Source organism: Bos indicus, chromosome 19, assembly GCF_029378745.1.
Source record: "Bos indicus isolate NIAB-ARS_2022 breed Sahiwal x Tharparkar chromosome 19, NIAB-ARS_B.indTharparkar_mat_pri_1.0, whole genome shotgun sequence".
Lineage (NCBI taxonomy): Eukaryota > Metazoa > Chordata > Mammalia > Artiodactyla > Bovidae > Bos > Bos indicus.
Window position 1 is genome coordinate 57978895 of NC_091778.1, and position 24909 is coordinate 58003803.

Consider the following 24909-nt stretch of genomic DNA (forward strand, 5'->3'; position numbering starts at 1 on the left):
TAGCTAAGATTCTGAGCTCCCAGTGCGGGGGGGTCTGGGTTTGGTCCCCGGTCAGTGAATGAAATCCCACATGCCACAGCTAGGAGTTCAGACACCACAGTTAAACAGCAAAGATCTGCATGCCGTAACTAAGACCCAGCACAGCCAAATTAAAAAAATGTATATTATAGATGCTGGACTTACTGACTTTTTCCTAGGGTCCCGACCCCACTCTCTCTGGAATTCTGACTCCTGCTTTAGCTTGTCATCTCCATGGTTGCCAAATTAGTCCAGTCCCTGGCCGGGAGTCCCTCTTGTTCTCTGCCCCTGAGTCCATTCTCCTCCCAGCAGCCACGGCTCCCTGTTTGCCCCAGGACCTTCTTTCTGGCTACTCTTCCCCTGACTTGCCCTGCTCTGTCCATGCTGGCCTTTCTCCTGTCCATCTAACTTTTATTTACCTCAGTCAGCCTTTAAAATAGGCACCTACCAGATGTTTCGCTGGATATAAAGTTTTTTTAATCCCAGATTCCAGTCATCTGGATGGATGGCATTCTGAAAAGCGACCTTTTCATGTCCTTAGAGATGGAGTTGACTAGGCCCTGGTATTTGTAAACTTTGTCCAGTCCATTCTATAGCTAGCCAGGTAGAGGACTTCTGAGTGGTGGTCCTCACAGGAGGCACTTAAGTTCTTCCGGTGTTGGGTCATGACTGCAGGAATCTCTCTTGAATCCAGCCTAATTTGTTCAAGCCTGAGAGCGCTGGGCAAATGGTCAGGGTGGGGGAAGGGAGGCAAACATATGCAAGAGGGCCGAAGGAAACTGTTTCTTAATGTTTAGAGATTACCATCTTGGTGTTGTCTCAGCCATATTCAGCTTCTCCATAGAGACTTTGCTATGGTAGACTTTGGGTTCTGGACTAGCACCTTGGTTGCAAGGGAGAGAAAATTCAGATAAGGTTCATTTGGCCTGAGTGAGGGTGGCAGTTACCATTTCCCAGGAAAACACAGTCTGTTAGGACAAACTCCAAGATGTTTAACCACTCAATTCCGGTTGAGTGCCCAGTTATTTATAGCCTGACAACGGAGCCAGAGTTTCCCTCCTTTGGTTTTTGAATCATTAATATTTAAAGATTCCACTTTATAAAACATTGGAGGGTTTGGATAGTCTCCTTTTGAGAATACGTGTGTATTTCTGGCTTTCAGAAGACAGAGCCCCTCCCCCCACTGTTTTTTTTAAGGTGAAGTATAGCTGATTTACAATGTTATGTTAATTTCCATTGTACAACAAAGCGATTCAGTTATACATATATATTCTTTTAAAATATCCTTTTCTCTATGGTTTATTGCAGGATAGTGAATGCAGCTCCCTGCACCGTTCAGCACGACCTCATTGTGTGCCCATCCTGTGGGAGTTTGCATTAACCCCAGACCCCAGTCCATCCCTCTCCTGCCCTCCGTCCTCCTTGGCAACCACAGGTCTGTTCTGAATGGACCGAGCCCTTCTGAGGGTCAACTGAGAGTCATATACCATTAATATATATACATTGGATTGGGACTTGCCCAGCGGTCTGACTCTGTGCTTCCAATGCAGGTTTGATCTCTGGTTGGGGAATTAAGACCTCACATGCTGTATAGCATGTTCAAAAAGTTAAAAAAAACTGGAGAAGGAAATGGCAACCCACTCCAGTGTTCTTGCCTGGAGAATCCCAGGGACGGGGGAGCCTCGTGGGCTGCCGTCTATGGGGTCACACAGAGTCGGACACGACTGAAACGACTTAGCAGCAGCAGCAGCAGCAGCAGCAGCAGTATTGTGTGAAATGGAGAAGGAAATGGCAACCCACTCCAGTATTCTTGCCTAGAGAATTCCATGGACAGAGGAGCCTGGTGGGCTGCTGTCCATAGGGTCTCACAGAGTCAGACACGACTGAAGCGACTTAGCATGCTTGCATGCACTGGAGAAGGAAATGGCAACCCACTCCAGTATTCTTGCCTGGAGAATCCCATAGACAGAGGAGCCTGGTGGGCTGCTGTCCATAGGGTCGCACAGAGTCAGACACGACTGAAGCGACTTAGCATGCATGCACGCACTGTGTGAAATGCATGTATAAATGCATTTTATACATTTTAAACACATTGTATAAACCTTAATTATGTTAAATTGGTTCACTGTGTTGTTCAGGTCTACTATATCCTTCTACCTCCCTGTATATTCATTCTATTAATTTTTGAATGGTTGATATTGAAACTCTAACTAAAAATCTTACCTACTTAAAAAATAATTGTATATATAGATAGTGGAACTATATGTAACCTTGTTCTCTATTTCCCAAGTCTCCTGTAAATGTGTTATCATACTTTCATAATTAAAAAAAAAAGGAATGGCTGTTATCAAAAAGACAACAAATTACAAGTGTTGGTGGGGATATGAAGAAAAGGGAATCCTTGTGCACTGTGGGTGGGGAAGTAAATTGGTATGGCCACAATGGAAAACAGTATGGAGGCTCAATATATTAAAAATGGAGCTGACATATGATTCAGCAATTTAACTTCTGGGTAGATATCCAAAGGAAATGAAAATAGGACACTGAAGAGATGTCTACACTCTGAAATTCATGGCATTGTTCACAATGGCCAAGACATGGAAACAACTTAAGTGTCCACCACTGGATGAATGGATAAAGAAGATATGAAAAAAAAAAAAAAATATATATATATATATATAAATTCACCCATAAGAAAGAAGGAAATCCTGTCATTTACAAGAACACGAATGGACCTTGAGAGCATTATGCTAAGTGAAATAAGTAAAACAGAGAAAGACAAATAGTGCATGATCTAAACAGATAATGCAGTTGTAGACTGGTGGCTGCCTGGGGCTGGGCAGTGGGGGAAATGGGAAGATGTTGGTCAAAGGGTATAAACTGCCAGTTATAAGAGGAATAAGTTCTGGGGATTCAATGTACAGCATAGTTAATATTGTATTGTACACTTGAAAGCTGCTCATTTAAGATCTTAAATCAGTTCAGTTCGGTCTTAAGTACTCTCACTTTAAAACAACAGATGAATATGTGAGGCAATGGAGTTGTTAACTAAACCTATCCTGTTAATCACTGAATAAACAGATAATCTGAATCAAATCATCACATTGTACACCTTAAACTTAATGCTACATGTCAGTTATGCCTCAATAAAGCTGAGGGAAACGAAAAAAAAAGTTAAAAATATATATATATATGTTAGACTGAAGTGATGCTGAAGACTACCTTTGTTGGATACTTTGAAAACAGAGTTCATAGCCACTGGATCTTGGAAGGACCAGGCAGCTAAAATCAGTTGATTTCATGCATCAGTGATTTTTTATTTAATTTTATTTTTTAAAGAAGGGCAAGACTTGTTAAGAAGCATACTATATTTTTAATGTCTTTATTGACTTTGTTACGATATTGCTTCTCTTTTCTATGTTTTGTTCTTTGTTATGTCTTCTCTTTTCTTCTGTTTTCTATGTTTTTTGGCCATGGGCCCTGTGGGATCTTAGCTTCCTGACCAGGGATGGAACCCCCACCCCCTGCCTTGGAAGGGGAAGAATTAAACACTGGGCCACCAGGGTGGTCCCTCACATATAAGAACTTTTTAGACCAGGAGGCACTGATATAGCAGTCAGGCTTTTATCTTACCAAGTAGGTGTATTCTTACCCAGTGTAACTGGAATTGTTAACGGTCTGTTTACTAGAAAAGTTGGTTCTATCAAGGAATCACACAAAAGATATATTCTTTCTCTAAATGCTTTCTTTGGCTCAAAATATCTAAATGTGTCATCATTGGCTATTAACAGTATCAGGATGTAGATCTAAGCCTTTTCTTTGCTGATGAATCTCCTGAAAAAGAAAAAGGGATTCATCGCCTTTTCTGCACAAACTACACACGTTGTCTGGTCCTGGCGTTTCGAGTTTCAGTTTCCCGGACATGGAGCAAGACATTGTGGATACTGATGAAGCAATCTGATTGCAAAATCCTTTTTCATTTTTATGCTTTCATTATGAATATTTTACAGTCTTCTCCCTCATTTCTAATTTGCTGTTAAAAAGTGATATGCTTTAATTGAGTCTTTCTAAAACACTCTATTGTTTATTTATTTATAAAATTAAAAAAAACTTTTTTGGTCGCACCACACAGCCTGCAGGGTTATTGAACCAACCACGCCACTGCAGTGGAAGCTTGGGGTCTTAACCACTGGATTGCCAGGGAAGTCCCCTCAATTTTGTAGAAATAACTTTTTTTGTTTACACTCCCTGCCATTGGTCAATATTGTTTCTGTTTATACTCTTAATTTGTTTGTTCATGGATGAATTCATCAAATTGCATAATTATAATTCACAGGTATGACCGGCCTAAACAGGTTTGGGCTGGATGCAGCTGACTCTTGTTAAACACGTATCTCAATGGGTGATGCGTGACGAGCAGAAGCAAGAGAGCCTTCAAGAGAATCTACCCGTTGCCACAGGCACAAAGACAGTATTTTCACCAGGAGATTGAAAGGTGTTGGTTGCTGTAACAAGTTGGTTAAGAAAGGGATTGGTTTGGAACTTCCCTAGTGGTCTAGTGGTTAAGACTTTGCACTTCCACTGCAGGATTCAGTCCCTGGGAGGGGAACTAATATTCACATGCCTTAGGGCACGGCCAAAAAAAAAAAAAAGAATTAGTTAAGACAGTTTCTATTAAACCATCTGTTATGACCATAGTTTCATAAAAGAAAGGACATGTGAATGCCCCAAATCAGAACAGTAGGCGGTGCTTCCCACGAGGACAATTGGTGACTTTGGGCCAACATGGATTTATGCTCTGTCTGTATATAATCTCCGATGAATGGACTAATGCTTTGTCAAGGGCTGGTGCTCACATATGGACTAAGAATTGTCAGCCACTGATTTTGTCCATGTTATTCTCTAGACACGGATTCTCTCCTTCAGGTTCTAGTGTGGTCTGTGCAGTGTGCTAAATCGCTTCAGTCGTGTCTGACTCTCTGCGTCCCCGTGGACTGTAGTCCACAATGCTCCTCTGTCCATGGGGTTCTCCAGGCAAGAACACTCCAGGCAGTGTGTTGCCATGCCCTTCTCCAGGGGATCTTCCCGACCCAGGGATCAAACCTGCGTCTCTTATGTCTCCGGCACTGGCAGGCGGGCTCTTTACCACTAGCGCCACCTGGGGAGCTCAGCATCCCCCTAAAACCTCCTAGTAACTTATTTATCTGAACACTAAGGTTGTCACTCATGAGGGCCCTGTGACCTTACATCAGTAGGGAAAAGGGCCGCTCCAGTCCCTCAGATTCCCCTGCCCAGCATAAGCCCTTCCCTGAATAATCCACTGGGATAACAAACTTCCTGAGTGCGTGCAGTGCCAGCACCAATGAAAGGTGACCGGCTCACTGGTTTTACTGAAGAACCTCTAAGGACGGGTTCAGAGTTAGGGACGGGCTAAGACTGTTCCTGGGGCTTCTCTGATGGCTCAGACTGTAAAGAATCTACCTGCAATGCGGGAGATCTGGGTTTGATCCCTGGGTCAGGAAGATCCCCTGGAGAAGGCAATGGCTAACCACTCCAGTATTCTTGCCTGGAGAATCCCATGGACAGAGGAGCCTGGTGGGCTACGGTCTTTGGGGTCACAAAGAGTTGGATACGACTGAAATGACTAACGCTTTCACTTTCAAGATTGTTCCTAAGGATCAGAAATAGAGAAGAGACATTCTGAACTCTTGTATGATAGAAAAGCTGCTCTTAGCAGAAAGGAGGGATGTCTTATCTTATGTTCCAAAATAAAAACTCCACCCTGGGCACTTTCTGAAACCTCCCACTTCCTCCCCATCACCCTTTCCATCTTCAGTCACAAACCCAGATACCCCCAGTTCCACTGTTTATTACCTTATTATTATCATTATCTTTGGCCATGACACAGAGCATGTGGGATCTTATGTCCCCAGCCAGAGATCACACCTGTGCCCCCTGCGATCAGAGCTTGGAATCTTAACCACTGGACTGCCAGGGAAATCCTTACCTCCATCAATTGTTTAAGTTTTATTGGGCAGAGGATGAGATGATTGGATGGCATCACCGACTCAGTGGACATGAATTTGAGCAAACTCCGGGAGATAGTGAAGGAAAGAGAAGCCTGGCGTGCTGCAGTCCATGGCGTTGCAAAGTTGGACACAACTTAGTGACTGAACAACAAGTTTTAATGACAGATTTGGTGCAGACTATATGTCTACATAAGACGTGTATTTGTTTTAAAGGATAGGGAAGCAAATACTCCCTATTCACCATCCTAGGGAAGAAATGGAGTGTTCCCACTGAAACCACCCAGCTCATTGTCTTTTGCTTCTTCCAAGGAAGACTGTGCTTGCCTGAGGTGGCTGTAAGCTTCTGTCACAGCCCCTGACCCACTCTCCGTGCCTTCATGTTAATTACCAAAGCCATCGGAGGAGCTGGTCTTCATTATGCAGCATTCTGTACTAAATTAACAAATCTACGCACAACCCTTCCTATCTTAATACGACTTTTCTCCCTCAATAAAGCTGCAAGCCAACGCCTGACTGTGCCTTTATCCTCTTTAAGGATCTGGTGATGCTGGGAGGGCAGCCTCATCGTTTCCTTCCAGCATCCCCATGCAGAATGCTGCCCTCTGTCAGAGACGGTGAGGGTTTCTGTGACAAAGAAGCAGCAGGTCACAACCCCAGGTCTCACCCACGGTGCCCGGTGCCAGCCCACTGGTCACTGGAAGGAGTTGCAAAGTTCAGACGATGTAGTCATTTCAAAATTTCGCATTGCCTTTGCAAGATTAGTAATAGGCCACGAAAGCAGAAGGACTGAACGCCAGAGGCCCTTGTCCTCCCACTGAAACACCCTGATGCTTGTCGCATGGCAAACGAAAGTAGGGCCAGCGGAGAGATAACCCACCGAAAAATAGCTGAGACGTGAGAACAGAAGTGAAAGTGAAGGCGAGTGAAGGAGCTGCTTCCCTGGAGCCATCCTGGTGTCAGTAAATCTTGGTGTGCTTTCCTGTGGCTATTATCCTCCAGCTGGCTATTTAAATTGAAAAAAAAAATTGTTGAAGTACAGTTGGCTTACAGTGCTGTGTTACTTTCAGGTGTGATTTAGTTATATATATATATTCTTTTTCAGGTTCTTTATCATTATAGATTATTCTGACTCTTTGCGACTCCATGGACTGTAGCCCACCAGGCTCCTTCTCTGTCCATGGAATTCTCCAGGCAAGAATAGTGGAGTGGGTTGCCATTTCCTTCCCCAGGGGATCTTCCTGACCCAGGGATTGAACCTGGGTCTCCTGCATTGCAGGTAGATTCTTTACAGTCTGAGCCACCAGGGAAGCCTTTATGGATTATTACAAGATATTGAATATAGTTCCCTGCGCTGTATGGTAGGACCTGTTTATCTTTCGCAGTTGTGTTTTTATGGAGGCAAATCCCCAGGGGATATCGTTGCTCCTGGGTCCCAGTGAAGAGGACTCATTGCACCAGGCCTACTTTTCAATGGTGTCCGGGTAGCCCCGACGTTGGGGTTCTGTCTTTTTCTTTCTTTTTGTGGCTGTACCACGTGGCATGTGGGATCTTAACTCCCCAGGCAGAGATCACCCCATGTGGTGGGAGCACAGAGTCTTACTGAACCACTGGACCACCAGGGAAGCCCCAGGGTTCTGTCTGTTTCTTACTTCTTTGCGGGGTGGCCTTGCACAATCACAGAATGTCTCCTGGGGTCTGTTCATCCCTCTGCCAGATGGTTTTTAACCAAAGGGCCACAGGCCCTCTAGCCTGTGATCTCAGAGCGGCCGAAGTGACCTTCTGGTTCCCAGTGTGTGATAGCTTGGGCCTCGCTGACGTCTGTCCAGCCAACCCCAGCTCTCTCTGAGAGGTCCCCCAGGAGCTGCTGCACAGGCCCAGTGGAAGGCTCCTTCAAGGCTTTTTATTTCTTTAAAAAGCTGGCCCTGGGGAGGAATAGGGCTCACCTCCTGGCCACTTTGCCCAGAGCGTAAGGTCACCTTTCTCTGGCTCCTCACAGCTCATCTGAAGCCAGGCATGGGGTGAGGCCAAAAGAAAGGAGGGCACATCCAGAGAACAGCTCAGGACTACTGCAGAGACCTAGGCTCAGACCCTGCAGGCGGCCCTATTTGACAGCAGCAATGGTTACGGATGTTGTGGGTCTCAGCACAAAATAAGAATATGGGGCTCCTTGTACAAAAATTGAGTCTCGAGATGGGGAGAGTATTAAACCAATACTAAACCAGCAGAGTATTGAGCCCATCATAGGGCCCTTCCAGGTGGGGCTGGTGTGATGGCCCAGGTGGCATGCCCGTGAAGCTGGCCTCATTTGGCTCACTTTTCACCTGTTTTGTGAATCCATAGGCTGTTCACAGCTTACCCCGCCGCACCTCCTCCCCCCTGAAAAATCCAGGCTTCTTCACACCACCTGACTCTGACTCCAAAATGAGAAGGAAGAGCTTCCCTCCATTCCAGCCTGAGCGTCACCTCCTGCATCCTCATCCCCTGCCTCCCCCTGCCCCCGCACCCCTCTATCAGCCTCCTTCCTGGAAGGTTGGAAGTTGGGTCATCCTCCTCCACTGGAAAACCTACTCCCACCCCCAGGGTGAGGTCTGGCTCCACAGCCCCAATAAACCAGTCCCTTTAGAGGGTGACGTCAGTTCATTTCCTGAGTCTGGTCATTAAGAAACTGAGCTGGACTATTTAGTCTTCAGCAACAGCAAGGATGAGACACAACTAGCCCAGTTAGGTGGGAGAGTGACAAGTTCAGCTCATTTCTTTTTCAGTCCCTTCTTGCTAAAACACTGAAAAGCTCCTGTGGTCCAGCTGGGATTACCATAGGGGCATCTGTCGTTGCTTGACAAGCCCACAGCTAATGTCACCCCCACTCTCCCGGGAAAATGCTCTCTTCCACCCTCCATCCCTAGGGCTTGGGTGGGACTGACCCCACCTCATGGGTGACATCGACCCATCTCAGCCCAATGAGCGTTAGCTCTAGGACTTTTCACTTATTTACTTTTGCCTGCACTGTCTTCGTTGTTTTTGCATGGGCTTTCTCTAGTTGCAGCCAGCAGGGGCTGCACTTCATTGCGGTGCCCGGGCTTCTCACTGTAACAAGTGGCTTCTCTTGTTGCCGAGCACAGGCTCCAGGCTCCCGCGCTGGCTCAGGAGTTGCTCGCGGGCTTCCGTAGTTGTGGCTCGTGGACTCTGGAGCGAGTGCTCCATGGTTTGGCTCCAGGCTTAGTTGCTCTGCAGCATCTGAACTTCTGGACCAGGGGCTGGACCCACGTGCCCCGCACTGGCAGGCGGATTCCTAACCACTGAGCCACCAGGGAAGTCCAGGGCCTTGGCACTTCTGAGTTTGGATGTTTTTTTGACTTGGATCTTTAGAGATGCTGACGGAGGGGCACCAGTTTTGCTTCTCTGAGTCTGACTCTGCTGTGCTTGGACCATGCATCTTTGCTCTGGGCACATCTTGGAAGAAACCACCTCCTTTCTTGGATATTGGACTTGAAGAGATTCCTGTCTTGCGTGCCTGAAGCCATTCTGAGCTTCACAGGTGGGCTCGTTCCTGGAGCTGTGGATATTACAGCCCCTCAGATCAGTCACTGAATCAGGACCCCAAACTTGGCACCCCGAGATTGCCACAAGCATTTGACCTGGTCCTCTGATTTTCCCATCATGTGAGACGAGAGGTCCCCAAATTCAGGATGTCTTCATGGGCACCAATATCAGTGTGTCCATGTTGGGCTGAAGTCAGATATGGCCTGAGTCTTCTAAGCCAGCCCGCTGAGCCACCCAGCCTGCCTGACTCAGCTCCTTGGGGTGGGGAATGGATCTTGTTCCTGGGCTCTCGGGCACAAGTGGCACCCAGCAAATGTTCGCTGAATCGCTTCTCAAGATTCTTAATCAAGCATATCCAGTTTCAAGGGGGGCATGTGGAATGGGACAGTGGTGGGGTATAAGGAAATGACCCCAATCCCCTTTTGTCTCTTTCTTGGTCTCACCCTTAAAACCCAGATCCCTAAGGCCCTGACATGAGCCCTGAGCAGGACGGAGGCAGAGCTGTGGTCCACACCTGTGAGTGTCATGGGGATGATGAAGACTCCTGAAGAGGAAGCATCCCGCACCCCCGCCCTGGCCACCTTCCTCTCTCCCCACAACCAGCTCCAGTGCAGGGCATGCTCCAGCTCAGAGGCACGTGGTCCCTAAGGGGGTGCAGGAAACTGGGTATCTGGGGAGAATAGAGTGCCTGCCTGGCCTAGGTAACAGTTAAACACAGCCGAGGGAGGGAGAGATCAGAGAGGAGAGGGCCTGAGGGTAGAAAGGGCCGAGGGAGCGTAGATTGAGGCCATCCTTTCAGCCAGCAAACCGCATCATCCTGACATCGTTCAGCATCTGAGTTCTCCAAGTCGCCCTCTCTCTTATCTTCCCTGAATTTCATGCTTAGCAAACCATCCCCTGATTATAAGATGGCTTGACATCCAGGACAATACATCAGTTTCGTGAGTTTGATTAACACAAGCCTGCCTGGAGAGATGGATCCATTGGGTTTTTTTGTTTGTGTGTGTGCATGTTTTGGCTTTTATTTTTAATGCTTTTTTTTTTTTTTTTTTTTGAGATGGATCCACTCTTGACTGAGTGAGCAAAACTGGGTCTCTGATCCTACAGAGCTGGGGCCATACACGGGGGACCCTGTCAGCACCCGAAAGTGATGACAATCTGTGATCCCCTCGGTGGAGTCCTTTGCCCTCTGCTGAATCCATCCATTTGCATTTCCAGCTTGCTGGGGTTTGAATCTAGGCTTTGCTACTGATTAGCTGTGTGACCTTAGGCAAGTTCCTTAATGTCTCTGTGCTTCAGTTTCCTCATCTGTAAAATGAGATTAAAATAGGTTTGTTTAGGGTTGAAGGCTGTTAAGAGCTTAGCACAGGGCCTGGTTCATCTGTGCTTTGTAAGGCTCTGCTGTTGCTGTTTGAATTTCCGTAATGCCTACCTGCTGTGACCTTGAACAAGTAACTTTTTTTTTCATCTGGCTTTTGTTTCCTTATTTATCACATGGAACTAATAATACAACCTACTGGAAAAAGCGTGGGGCAAAGTAAAGTGTCATAGAATGTATTATAAGTTTTTTTTTTTTAACTACCATGCTCCACAAATGAACCGGGGGTTTATGTTTATCATTTATAATGAACAATTATTAGTCTCATGGGGTCCCTCTGGACTATACGCTGTCAGCTACAGACTGGCCCTTGCCATGCCTGCTTGCCGTCTACCTCCACAAAGATGAAATCAAGAGCTGCTGCAGCTGCTGACCTTTAACATCCCCTGAAGGAGTTCAGGGTGGAGAGCAGGAATGAGGCACTCTGTGCTCTGCGAAAACTGGCTAGACAGGTCTTCAGATATTATCAGAAGCCGATTTTATGAGCCCAATTCTTGTATGTCCTCATATCCAGAAAAGCACTAAAATCCTTCATCGTGATGACTGTTCCTCGTGACTAGTGAAGGCCTCATGAGACTAGTAGAAACCTTTTGGAAAAATATGTGCTTGATTTCATGTGTTCCCCCTTTGCCAACAAAGGCCCATATTGTCAAAGCTACTGTTTTTCCAGTAGTCATGTATGGATGTGACATAAAGAAGGCTGAGCGCCGAAGAATTGATGCTTTCGAAATGTGGTGTCAGAGAAGACAGCAAGGAGATCAAACCAGTCAATCCTAAAGGAAATCAATCCTGAATATTCTTTGCAAGGACTGATGCTGAAGCCGAAGCTGCTTTGGTCACCTGATTCAAAGAGTCGACTCATTGGAAAAGACCCTGATGCTGGGAAATATTGAGGACAAGCAGAGAAGGGGGCGATAGAGGATAAGATGTTTGGGTGGCATCACCAACTTAATGGGCACGAGTTTGAAGACAGTGAAGGACTGGGAAGCCTGGCATGCTGCAGTCCATGGGATTGCAAAGAGTCAGACATGACTGAGTGACTGAACAGTCGCTTCCCCAAAAATCACATATACACTGACCTTTCCTCTCCTGCCTCTTTGGAGCAGCTTCTCAGAGCTATCTGAGGTGCTGTCTCCTGGGTGGAGTCCTCATTTTGTCCCCAATAAACTTAACTCGTAACAGTCATGTTGTGCTTTTTAAGTTGACAGTGCAGATGATTTTAATACTTAGTTCCTAGCCTAGTGAAACCTGAGAAGGGGACCAGAGAGGAGGGAAGAACGTGCGTAAAGAGGAGCTTTGGTACCGCTCCCCACAGAAGAGGGGGGTACCTCAGGGGCTGCAGGAGGCTCTGAGTCTGTACCAGCAGCTTCACTCCCTCCCAGAGGTTAAGAGGCTTCTCTGTGTGAAGCTGGGAGAGGCTGGAAGAAGTTGGTGCCAGTTCCTGACTGTCCCCTGAGGGTGTTGCTCTGATACAGGGCAGAGCTGCTTTTTAAAAAGCAGAGTTGCTGTTAGTGATGAGGTTGCAAATTCAAATGGCAGAGGGAGGAGGAGGGGAAAGGTTTGCTTTGCCTTTGAGAGGCAATAAAAGATAAGAACAAAAAATAAGAACGCCTCGTCACTGGTCCTGCCCGAGCCTTGTGAGTGTGTGTGTAGGGTGGGTGTCTCTGCTGGTGGTAACTGGGGGTAGGTAGACGGCTAGAAAGCCAAAGGAAACATGAACGTAAGCAGAACTTGGTTCAAGACACAGAAAAGCATATCTACGGGGCTTACATAAGCACCAGTTATCAAAAAGATACCTTTATGTTAATGGGTAAACATTGCTAAAAGCAGAAATGCAAATAAGAAGGGAGGGCATAGACTTTGGCATCAAGGTCAGGGAAACAAGGATCATTTGCTTGGGGAAGTCTGAGCTCTGCTTGTTTCAACAGTTACATTATTTTCATGGCATCACTTAGGGGCTTCCCAGGTGGCCCAGTGGGTAAAGAATCCGCCTGCAATGCAGGAGATGCAGGGGACACAGGTTCGATTCCAGGGTCAGGAAGATCCCCTGCAGGAGGTCATGGCAACCCACTCCAGTATTCTTGCCCAGAGAATCCCATGGACAGAGGAGTCTGGCAGGTTACAGTCCATAGGGTTGCAAAGAGTCAGATACAACTGAAGGGACTGAGCAAGCAGCACTCAGGACCTCGATAATGTCATGAGTGGCACAAGGTCTGGAAGGCCTTGACGGGTGCAGTCAGGGGTTAAGGTGTCCAGATCTGTTGTTTGCTGCTGTCTTGGAGCTCTCTTAGCTGTCCCCCAGAAAGCTTCCTCTCCTGGCAGATGGGAGGGTGGTCCAGGGCTGTTCTAGTTGGGGAGGTGCATTACCTGAGCTCTCTGCCAGGTAGCAAAGAAGCTGTGATCTCCATCCTGCTTGCAATCTCCGGGCATTGTTCCTCTTGTCTGGGAGGAGGCTGGAAACAAGGAGCATTCTGGGAGACACTTAGAGCCACTTCACATGTCTAGTTCCACAATCCTCTACCCTGCTGCTCACCTCTGGCTGTTTACTTTCAGCAAAGCTGGATTTCCTGCCCTGAAGATGAAGGGCAGTCCTTTCCCAGAGCAGCTCACGAGAGGATCACTAGCAGAGCAACACTAGTGAGTTTCAGATGTTTCCTCACAAACAGTGCCAGGAACTCTAAATTAGAGGGGAGAAGTGTTTGGAGTGGGAAGCCTGAGACTTTGGAAAATGACTTGGAGAGGTTGGGCAGAGTCATGATCATTTCCTGCTAAGCTTATCCAGGAGAACCAGCCAGCATCCCTCCCCAAGCCAGCTGGCTGGGCTGGGATCTGGGTGGGACTGACAGATTAGCCCAAGGAGTCCCAGATGGTCAGAGATTGTTAATGATGTAACACACACATCATTTGTTTATTGGAAGGTCTCCAGAGTGAGCAAGAGAGGAAAACAAGCAAATGGAAATATTCTACAAGGAGCGGAACAGCTGATCTTTCTAGGCTTTCTTGTTTGTTTCCGAGCTGAGACTGGAAATCAGTCAAGAGCTGGACCTAGTCTTCTTGCGCTTTCGTTTTTTTATATATTTTTTTCTTTTGCGTTTTCCTTTTCCATCTCTTCCTCCCTTCTCTTCCTTCTCCTTTCCCCTCTCTTTTCTTAAAACCACTTTATTGAGATGAGGAACTTTAAAAGTGAAATCTCTTCACCTACAGGGCATGGATTTTTCTGTGAAATCAGATTCTTTGACCACCAATTTGTGTTTCACTAACTTTGTTTGATGGGAAAAAAATGTCCCCAAGGGATAAGGAATGGTTAGAAGGAGACAGATTAGCTGGTATGGTTTTTTTTGCTGATTGATTTGTCTTCCTCTGATAAAATTTTCTGATAGGGAAGGAAAATACCACTGAACCCAGACTGCTGTCTAGGGTGAATGGGTGGCGGCCTGTGGGAGGGAGGCTGGCTGGTGTATAGAGCTCTGCCTTTCTTAGATATTAATTCTCAAGCAGAGGCCATGAGCGAGACGCCGCACATTGAGATTAGAAGTGAACATTTCTTTCTGAGTTACCTCCCTGTTCTCTTCCCAGACCTTTACTGGGGCACCTCTGAGGCTCTTCTAGCAATCTGTGCGCACGTTTCACAGGCCAGGGGCTCACTGAAGGTGGGGACTAGTTGTGGCGCGTGTGTGCCTGTGTGTGTGTGCCTGTGTGTGTGCATCCTTTATCACGCGCGTCATAGTTTCTTACCCTTTGGAAACGATCCATAAATGTTTGCTGAATGACTAGATGAGGCACGTGGACTGCTGAGGGAGATGAACGTACAAGAGGGATGTGAAAGTTCAGCCGAGAGAGGAGGGAGAGGAGGAGAGGTGACCTGCTTCCGTGTCCCACTCACGAAGGAGAGGTGTCGGGGGCAGAGTTAGAAGGAATGGGGATCCTGTAGGACAGGGACCTTTTGATTTTATTTCCCTAGTAATTCCATTTTTCCCCGATGAGGACCAGCCCTGCATGAATGGATGGACAGTCTATGTCTTTATGCCCCACCTCCCCCTCCCTGGTTGCTGGTTTTGCTGAGGTGCTATAGAGGAGACTGACTTTAGCGTGTTAAATATTTGCTCCTCTTGAAACAAAACTGGCTTGCAGGTGTTCATCGTAGCACTGGGGATGGCGAGTTAGGAAGCGAGCTCTTGAACTGAAGTCTCTTTGTCCTGATTCACCAGCATCTGGGGCAAAAGCTGCCCCCTACTCTTTCCCCAGACTTCACAGTCAGGCCCTGGCACAGCAAGAACCCAGCGTGGAGGGTTTCTGAGCCCCTAACTCACATTGCTGCCTTTGGTGGCTCCTGAGATTGTACTGGTAGCAAGAGAGGGCTGAGAGTTCTCTGATGGAAAGGGCAGCAGGGTTGTTTACATGTTTTAAATTATTTAGCTGCATCAAGTATTCAGATTTGTGAGAACAACAGCAACTCTATTTAAAATCTCCAAGCATATGATGGATGAACTCTGCTTCCAGGCAGTTCCCAGCTTCCAGCCCAGACTCAAGGAATATTCTGAGAGTTTCTCAGGCTCATTTGGTTCAGCCTTCACCTCTTGGGATGAGTTGAGTGTGGGGGCCATCCAAGGCTGATGATCCTTGGCGAATGTGTTTCAGATAAGTGAATTTTAATGAGAGGTCTCATTGCATCTGTTAGGGAAATTAAAATGGAGGACTTCAGGCTTCAGAAGCAGGGGAGCAGGCCTCTGACCCACCTGGACACACTACCTAGATTCCTGGCCCGCCTGCGGGCACAGCAAGTCAGGTGACACTTTAGATAAGAAAGGGAGTGAGTCTTGGAATCTCTTAAGTCCCTGAGGACCTGGCCAGAACTCCCCCACTTCTCCCCCTATCTAAGAAGTCTTATGACTCGCCAGGTGAAATAAACAGCATTGTAAAAGTTAAAGTTAAACCAGAGATGCATTTTTGCATACAAACTGATGATGAGATCAGTTTGGGATCTGGGATTATAAACAAGAGCCCCCCAAACTGCAGTTTGATGTCTTACCCATGGGCTGGACGCAGCACCTGGGTGCTGTGCGTGCTAAGTCGCTTCAGTCGTGTCCAGCGCTTTGTGACCCCGTGGACTGTAGCCCGCCAGGCTCCTCTGTCCACAGGGTTCTCCAGGCAAGAGTACTGGAGTGGGTTGCCATGCCCTCCTCCAGGGACCCGGGGATGGAATCCGCATCTCTTATGTCTCCCGCATTGGCAGGCAGGTTCATCCACGAGCGCCACCTGGGAAGCCCCTTTCCCAGCTGGGATTCCAGGTTGCTGTCAGTGAGGGACTTGCCAGTGCTGTTCACGTCTGGTTGAAGGCTGTGGGCCTGATTTGGGGATGAATAGACTGTTACCTTTGTCTGTTGTTTCTATTTCTTTTCTTTTAATGACAGCATATTGAAATTAAGTCAAATGACGCTCTATTAAATATTGGAATTGTTTATGTGTGTGTAACAAGCAGTTTCTTTTGTTAACAAATCCTTCAAACCTAAAAGTGAAAGTAAAACTTTTGGTGAAACAGTGCCCCATACCTCACCTCCCAGAGAAAAGAGATGCTCGCCTTAGGAAATCAGGGTTGCGATATTCACACAGAAGTCAGGAGCTTTGTGTAGGTGGCTGTGGGAGCTCAGTCCCTTGGGATCGTGTCTGTGAAATGTGTGTGTGTGTGTTTCTGTGTACGAGGCTGCTGCTTTTCTCATGAAGCTTCATCATGTTAGGTGAGACCCAACGTGACACCTACTGAAGTTGTTCTGGACCTCAAGATGGGTGTCCTAATAACAACCATTTATTGAATGTTTCTTATACACCTGATAAATAAATAAAGATATTACATTATGTTATCTAACATTTTCACTCAAAAAAACAAAAAACACAAAAAAACCCTCAGCAAGCCAGGTATGATTATCTCTGTTTTATAGATAAGAAAAATAAGGCTCACAGATGTCTTTCAGAATCAAATCAAGGTCCGGTCTGATTCCAAGTCTGGGGTTTCTTTCCACCAAACAGCAGTATCTTTTCTCTGGCAGGTTTCTAGGACTATCCTACATGAAATTTAGCAGCTCTGTCAAAACATTAAATAATACTGCACCCTCTGAAAAGGTGATCTCTGGGGAGGAGGACGGGGGCAGTGTGTGGGAAAAATGTTGGGGGTGGTTTCTGGGAAGCTGGTAAGGTTCTTTTTGTTTTTAATTTGTTTTTTGGCTGCATCGCATGACATGTGAAATCTTAGCTCCCTGCCGAGGGATTGAACGCGTGCCCCTGCAATGGAAGTGCAGACTCCTTTTTCTTAAAACTTATTTATTTCTTTTTGACTGTGCCAGGTCTTCGCTGCTGTGCAGGCTTTTCTCCTGTTGCTGTGAGTGGGGGCTACTGTCTAGTTGCGGTGTTCAGGCTTCTCACGCGGTGGCTTCTCCTGCTAGAGCACAGGCTCTGTGGTGTATGGGCTGCACTCGCTGTGGTGTGTGGGCTCGGTAGTTGTGGCTGGAGGGCTCTAGAGCACAGGCTTAGTGGTTGCGGTGCACAGGCTTAGTTACTCCAAGGCATGTGGGATTTTCCTGGATCAGGGATCAAACCCTTGTCTCCTGCCCTGGCAGGCAGATTCCCTACTCCTGAGCCACCAGGGAAACCAGGAAGTGCAGATTCTTAACCACTGGATCTCCAAGGAAGTCCCAGTAATGTTCTGTCTTCATTTTGGTAGTGGTTGCACAGAAGTGCTCACCCATCAGGGTACAGACATATGATTTGAGCTTTTCTTGTATGTGTTATTCTTCAATAAAATGTTTATTTAAAAAGAATCCTCCATAGCAATTAATGTTGGAAGGGAGCCCTCCCTCCTATGGTCAATTTGTTATAATGAACCAACAGGAATTCCTCGGACTCTGTTACATAGTCAAGTTTAAAATAATACAAGTATGTTGATACCCTGTCCCTTTACAAAAAGGTTTCTAAGTGGATCACAATAAAAAGTCATGTACAATAATGAAATGATACTAGGAGGAGGTGACCAGTATTATAGGAAAAGGAAAATTGCTACCCACATATGTTACCCTGTTTGCTATCACAGAAGGTTGGCTTCTACCCTCAAGATGCTCACAACCAAGTTGAAGATACTGAGCATTTACTAGTGGTAAGTACACACCTCTCTTCAAATGTATTAGAACTTGTAGGAATAGGCTCCCTTCCAATTTGGTAATCAATAAACCCAAAGGAAGTGAACGTTCTCATGGGCTATAGCCTAGATTTCCTGTGTGGGTAACTGAGGTGGGAAAGACCATACGTGATCAATAATTTAGAAACTTGGATCACCAAGTCTTAAAGCTTTTTAAATGGATATTTATATCTTTATAGGAGGGTTTAAACTTGGAGAGACCCATATATCTAGTCACTAGGATGCTTTTGTAATTGATTTGTAATTATGTTCCCTTTTGTTTGCTTGCATTTTTGACTGAGGCTAGATTCACCACCTCTAAGAACACAGACCTTATTCTAGTTTATTTCAAACAGTGGTGGTTTTTAAACTTCCTGACTCGGGAAGTTAAGCATTTTTCTTCTTCTCTATACCCTAGAGGTTCAGGGGCCTAAAGGGAGAAGTCACTGGGCTCATCAAATCTATAGGCCCTCTTCTCTTTGTAGTTGGCTTTCTACAATTTGGTCAGAAATAGCCAGTGTGGCACCGGCAGTTTCTGAAAGTTTAATGTGCATGTTTATTTTCTAGAGATCATGTTAAAATACATATTCAGATTCAGCAGGTCTGGGGTGGAGCCTGAGATGTCACATTTCTAACAAGCTCTAAGGTAACGTCAATGCTGCAGGTCCGTGAACTACACTTATAGAGAGAAAAGAATATTAGACTTTGAATCATAATTCCTGGCTTTTAGCACTTTTTCATTCATTACCTTGTTTTCTTGGACAAGTCACTTTACCGCTCCAGGTTTGCGTTTCCTCAAATATCAACTGTAGGCGTGCATGGATGCTAGTAGCTTCAGTCGTGTTTAACTCTGTGTGACCCTAAGGACTGTAGCCCACCAGGCTCCTGTCCACGGGATTCTCCAGGCAAGAATACTGGAGTGGGTTGCCATGCCCTCTTCCAGGGGATCTTCCTGACCCAGGGATCAAACCCGCATCTCTTATGTTTCCTGCATTGGCAGGTGGGTTCTTTACCACGAACACCACCTGGGAAGGCCAACAAATGTATAGTAGGGGACAAAAGTGGACGAGATTACTTCAAAGCTTACATTCATGGAATTTTCAGAGTGATACCTTGAGTAAAAAAAATCTCCATGTATAGGACTATGTACTGCCTTTCAGGGACTAATAGATAAACTGGTGTTAACAAAGCAGGAAATAAAAGGGCTGAACGAAGAAGGCAGAGAAAGAGATGAGGAGCAATGGTGACTTCTTATGGCAAAATACATATTCTGCTTATGTACAGTGATTTAAACAAATATTTATTTATTTGGCTGCATCGGGTCTTAGTTGGGGATGCAGGGAACTTTAGTTACAGCTTGTGGGATCTAGTTCCCTGACCAGGGATCGAAGCCAGGCCCCCTGCATTGGAAGTGTAGAGTATTAGCCACTGGACCACCAGGGAAGTCCTGACTGATGGGTTTGAATTGAAAAGTGTTGCCTAGAGAGAGGCTGCTACTTTTCCCCAACAATCCACTTCAAGAGGATGTTATTGATAATTTACATTACTGATAATTTAGTTATGTTACTGATAACTTAGTTATAAAAAATCTTGAATGAGAGAAGCAAGGGGTGAGTGTGAGCTATGAAATAAGCACTTTCAGGAAGCCATGAGTGAGTCCTGGCTGGAGGGCAGGTTTCCGGAGGTGCAAGGGAGTCTGGTTTGAAAAAAACAGTTTATTTTTGCTGCAGACCACTTCGAAGTTTAATTTCAGCCAAGCTGGCCAGGAATTCGGGTATTTGACTGCAACTACCAGACTTAATGGAACTGGAGTTTGGGAGGCAAGGGTGGAAGAACAAATGTATCCTTCCACAAGGGTTATGGAAGGCAAAAGTTCTTGAGGGTCACAGGGTTGAGAGTCAGGAGAGAGGATGTGAGAAAGGGACCCAAGTGATTTAAATGAATGAATGTAGCCCCTGACGATCTGAACCTCTCGCGGCGGCCCCTCCCCCGTGTACACGCATCTGTTTTAAGTAACAAACAGCATCAAGCAGAAAGGATTCCCCAGGCTCACAGAAACGGTCTAGTTTCTCTTTAAGTTCCAAAGCCAAGCGAAGGGAAGAGAGAACTGATGACGGCGCCCTCGCCCAGGATTGAGATGGGAGCCGGGGTGGGGGGTGGGGGTGACCCGAGGAGATCCTTACCTTATGCAGGACGTGCTCATGGAAGTCAGGGCCGGCTCCCCCTTGGTAGGAGTCGAGTCTCTGCAGGTCCATGCCCGGCTTGGAGCCCGCTGTTCCCCGCTCTCCCAGCGCTCTGCGTCAGCTCCGTCCGGTCTCCTAGGGGTGCAGCAGGCTCGGGTCTAACCCCCGCGGGCCGGCCGCATCCGGTTCAGCACTGGACAGCTCCCGCAGCCGCTGCGGCGCGGTACCCTGGGAGGAGGCGGCCTCTCCCTTCCAGGACCGCAGCGTTTCAGCACCAGGAACAGCGATACCGTCCCTGCGCGCCCAGGGCCAGAGTTCTGAGATCCCGTCCCCTGTCTCGTGACTCCAGGCTGTTGGGAGGGATGCAAGATTTCAGACTAGCCGGCAGTCCGTGCGAATCTCATTCAGCTACCGGATCCCCGGGTCCCAGCGTCCCGGCTGCGTTCTCAGGGCATTGTGGTCCCGGGAGCTCACCGTTCCTGATTTTTAGTGACGGAGCATCCCTGTCACACCACGCAGCTCAGCTCTCCTCCTGTGGTTGCAGAGGCGAAGCCCAGCGGCGCTGGAGCCACTTCTCTTTGATCTCTAGACAGTTCCCTACAGAATGTATGAGGTCGACAGATGAGGGCCCAGAGGGGTCCCTGAAGTTTCTGAAATAATTTGCACAATTCTGCTTACCTGCATTTCCCTACAGAGAGGGTCCAGAGCTTAAATTACACTCTCTAGGATGCATATGTCCCCCTCCCCCAAACTTAAGAACACTTGGCTTGGGGAAGGCAGAAGGGTTTTTTGGAGTCGGGCTCCAGAATTCGAATCATAACTCTGAAAATGATGGGCTTCCCTGGTGGCTCAGCTGGTAAAGAACCCGTCTGCAATGGAGGAGACCTGGGTTCGATCCCTGGGTTGGGAAGATCCCCTGGAGAAGGGAAAGTCTCCCCACTCCAGTATTCATTCAGGCCTGGAGAATTCCATATAGTCCATGGGGTCGAAAAGAGTTAGACATGGCTGACCGACTTTAGAACAATTGGCTTGGGTAAGGCAGAAGGGTTGTTTGGTTAAGGGTATGGGCTCCAGAGTTCAAATCATAACTCTGAAAACGATAAGCTGTATAACCTCGGCAAGTTACTTAACTTCCCCTAAGCATCCATGAAGTGGAAATAATAATTGTACCTACGTCATGGTGTTGTTCTGAGGTTTTAATAAGTTTATTCAAATAAAGAGCCTAGAACGGTGCCTGACATGTATTAGGAACTCAAAAAATGTTAGCTATTGTGTTTTCAGGACAAGGGGATGAGAACTCTGTCTACCTCTCCTAAACACTGGGAAAGTCCTGCTGCTGGGACCAGCAATTTGCAGACTTTTGTTACCACCTGAAAAAGTGAACATGAAGTTGACCCCTATGGGTACTGGGAGCTGAGATGTGGTCTCAGAGGTTATCCTCATATGATGACTTGGGCATTCAGCAAGCAACTACTTCATTAGACACAAATTCTATCACCACCAGCTTCTAGAGTCAATATAATATGGAAGGAAAGGGCCAGGCCTAAGATTAAAAGGGTGCATTTTACTTCTAGGTTTCAATTCCTTTTTTGGCTAGGTGGCTTTAACCAAACCACACAAGTCTTCTGGGATAGCTTATGTTTTCTCATCTGTAAAATAGGTGGAACAGTTTGTATCTATCTCATTGGGCTTTTGTGAGGAGTAAATGAGACAACTACGTGAAAATATTTCTTTCTTTGTAAACTGTAAAACCAACCAAAGAAACAGAAATTTGATTTCCGACCTATTTTTCTGGGCTTCATGCCTTCTGGACCTTTTTGTAACATTAACATAATAATTTTTGAAAACATCTTGTTCTCACAGAAATTACATTTTGGATTGGTATGTTTTTAATATTTGGAGCTGCTCAAATGCCATTGGCAAGTACCTTTGTTACCTGAAAACTGGGTTTACCTCTTGGGGGAGTGTCTAACCAAAGACACAACCAAGCCAAAGGGTGGGAGAAAGAAGGGTTAATTACTTGCAGTAAGTAAGGAGAACACCAGGGGTCTTTCCCAAAGCAGTGTCTCCCCAAACAGCAAAATTGGGAGTTTTAAGCTAAGGGTGCTTGGGCTTCCCAGATGGCTCAGTGGTCAAGAATCTACTTGCTGATGCAGGAGACATAGGAGATGTGAGTTGGATTTCTGGGTTGGGTTCTATCTCTGGGTTGGGAAACTGCCCTGGAAGAGGAAATGGCAACCCACTCCAGTATTCTTGTCTGGGAAATCCCATGGACAGAGGAGCCTGGCAGGCTACAATCCATGGGGTCATAAAAGAGTCAGACATGACTTAGCAACTGAGCACAGCACAGCACAGCACAGCACAGCAAGGGTACATTTATATTCATGAAGGGGCTTGAGTAGAGGAGAATGCAGCATAGAATTGGGGCATAGACAGGGTCCAAGCTCTGCTGCTGCTGCTGCTAAGTCACTTCAGTCATGTCTGACTCTGTGTGACTCCATAGACGGCAGCCCACCAGGCTCCTCTGTCCATGGGATTTTCCAGGCAAGAGTACTGGCCAGGCTCTAGCTGACTGAAGACATAATGGTCAGCAAAGATCAGCATCATTATTCCTTAGGTTCCGGTTGGTCTGGTGGTTGATTGCTTTAGGGGGTTTGGATCTTGCAAAATAGCTCAAGAACATGCTTTAGGCTAACCTTACCTTCAAAACAGAACTGGCGGGTCTTCGTAACTGATAGTGTCTCTGATACAGTTAAGTTATCTCCCTGGGCTGGTATTAGCTAATGTTTCTTACATTCTTTTTTCCCCTTGAAATCACTACCTACTAATGAGACTCATTCTGCTAGGGTACTGACTGTGGCCAGGCTTAGATCACAAAATGGCTTAGGATTAGAATGCCTTTTTTTTATTTCTTAAAAAATTAATTAATTTATTTTAATTAGAGGCTAATTACTTTACAATGTTGTGGTGGTTTTTGCCATACACTGACATGAATAAGCCACGGGTGTACATGCTTCCCCCATCCCGAACCCTCCTCCCGCCTTCCTCCCCATCCCATCCTTCTGGGTTGTCCCAGTGCACCGGCTTTGAGTGCCCTGTTTCATACTTCGAACTTGGACTGGCGATCTGTTTCACATATGGTAATATACAAGTTTCAATGCTTTTCTCTCAAACATCGCACCCTCGCCCTCTCCCACAGAATCCAAAAGACTGTTCTTTATATCTGTGTCTCTTTTGCTGTCTCACATATAGTGTCATCATTGCCATCTTTCTAAATTCCATATATATGCATTCATATACTATATTGGTGCTTTTCTTTCTGACTTACTTCACTCTGTATAATAGGCTCCAGTTTCAGCCACCTCATTAGAACTGATTCAAATGCATTCTTTTTAATAGCTGAGTAGTATTCCATTGTGTATATGTACTACAACTTTCTTATCCATTCGTCTGCCGATGGACATCTAGGTTGCTTCCACGTCCTAGCTATTGTAAACAGTGCTGCAATGAACATTGGGGTACATGTGTCTTTTTCAAAATGATTTCTTTTTATATCAAGAAAGCTTTGTCTGGTTCTCTTCCTCTGGGGACCCCCACCAATCCTATCTGCTTACATATCTGCAGACCTATCTCAGAAGAGTGATCCATTTTATGGGGCTCTCTGGTCTAAATTTTTTAGAGGTGACATTTTCTTACACTGCAATGAAATAAAACTCACTTTATGATGAGGTAAGGAAAAAAAATGACATATTTGTCCGCTTGTTTGGTCTCCTCCCTCCCCTTCAGTGTGTGTCACGCATTTGCAACGACCTCCTTAGAAGATAGCATTCCTTGTAATTTTGTAAGGGGTCATGATGACCCACAGCTTGCTTCGTGCGTGCAAATCTGGATTGTCTGAGCCATCAAATACATAATCTGAGGTACAGCCCTTTGTCTCAAAAACATATATATCAGTTCTTAGAGCTTTCTGAAAGACTGACTCCTGGGTTTAAATCCTTAGATTGTCTTTTTAAAAAAAAAATACATATTTCATTTATTTTATTTGGTTGCATTGAGTCTTAGTTACAGCATGTGGGATCTAGTTCCCCAACCAGGGATTGAACCCAGGCGTCCTCCATTGGGAACATAGAGTCTTAGCCTACTGGACCACCCAGGAAATCCCCTTAGATTGTCTTGAATAAAAGTATCTCAAACAGGGGCTCTGTAGCAATCTAGAAGGGTGAAATGGGGAGGGAAATGGGAGGGAGGGGACATGGATGTACCTATGGCTGATTCTTGTTGATGCTAGACAGAAAACAACAAAATTCTGTAAAGCAATTATCCTTCAGTAAATAAATAAATACAAATATCTGTTTCTTTCTTAGATCAACTATTAGGTTTTTTGCGGACAGCTGTCTCCATATGCTGAGGAAGTATTTATTTGCTCAGGGACTCTGAGGCCAGAGGGGCAACTGCCGTACACATCCAGCCAACTGCTTATTCCCCTTTCTGGGGTTTGCCTCTTGGTCCAGACCCCCTCTGCTGGGAAATGGTGTTTGAATTCTGCTAGGGCATGTGGTTCCGAGTTTCTTCTTTCAGCCCTTGATTTCAGGATCT

The 24909-nt window shown here is 46.2% G+C and overlaps 1 protein-coding gene across 4 annotated transcripts in view; it reads right to left on the bottom strand.

The window, feature by feature from the left end:
• Positions 1–20836, bottom strand: part of RAB37 (RAB37, member RAS oncogene family) — a 68274-nt gene extending 47438 nt beyond the window's left edge. The window contains exon 1 of one of the 4 annotated variants that reach the window (XM_070774127.1): positions 20314–20820. In XM_070774127.1, coding sequence (XP_070630228.1) covers positions 20314–20385 — 72 coding nt within the window. In that variant the 5' untranslated portion in view covers positions 20386–20820. Of the gene's footprint in view, positions 1–20313 lie in introns of all 4 variants that reach the window. The other 3 variants (XM_019981587.2, XM_070774126.1, XM_070774128.1) reach the window with 3 other exon arrangements.
• Positions 20837–24909: the final 4073 nt, after the last annotated feature.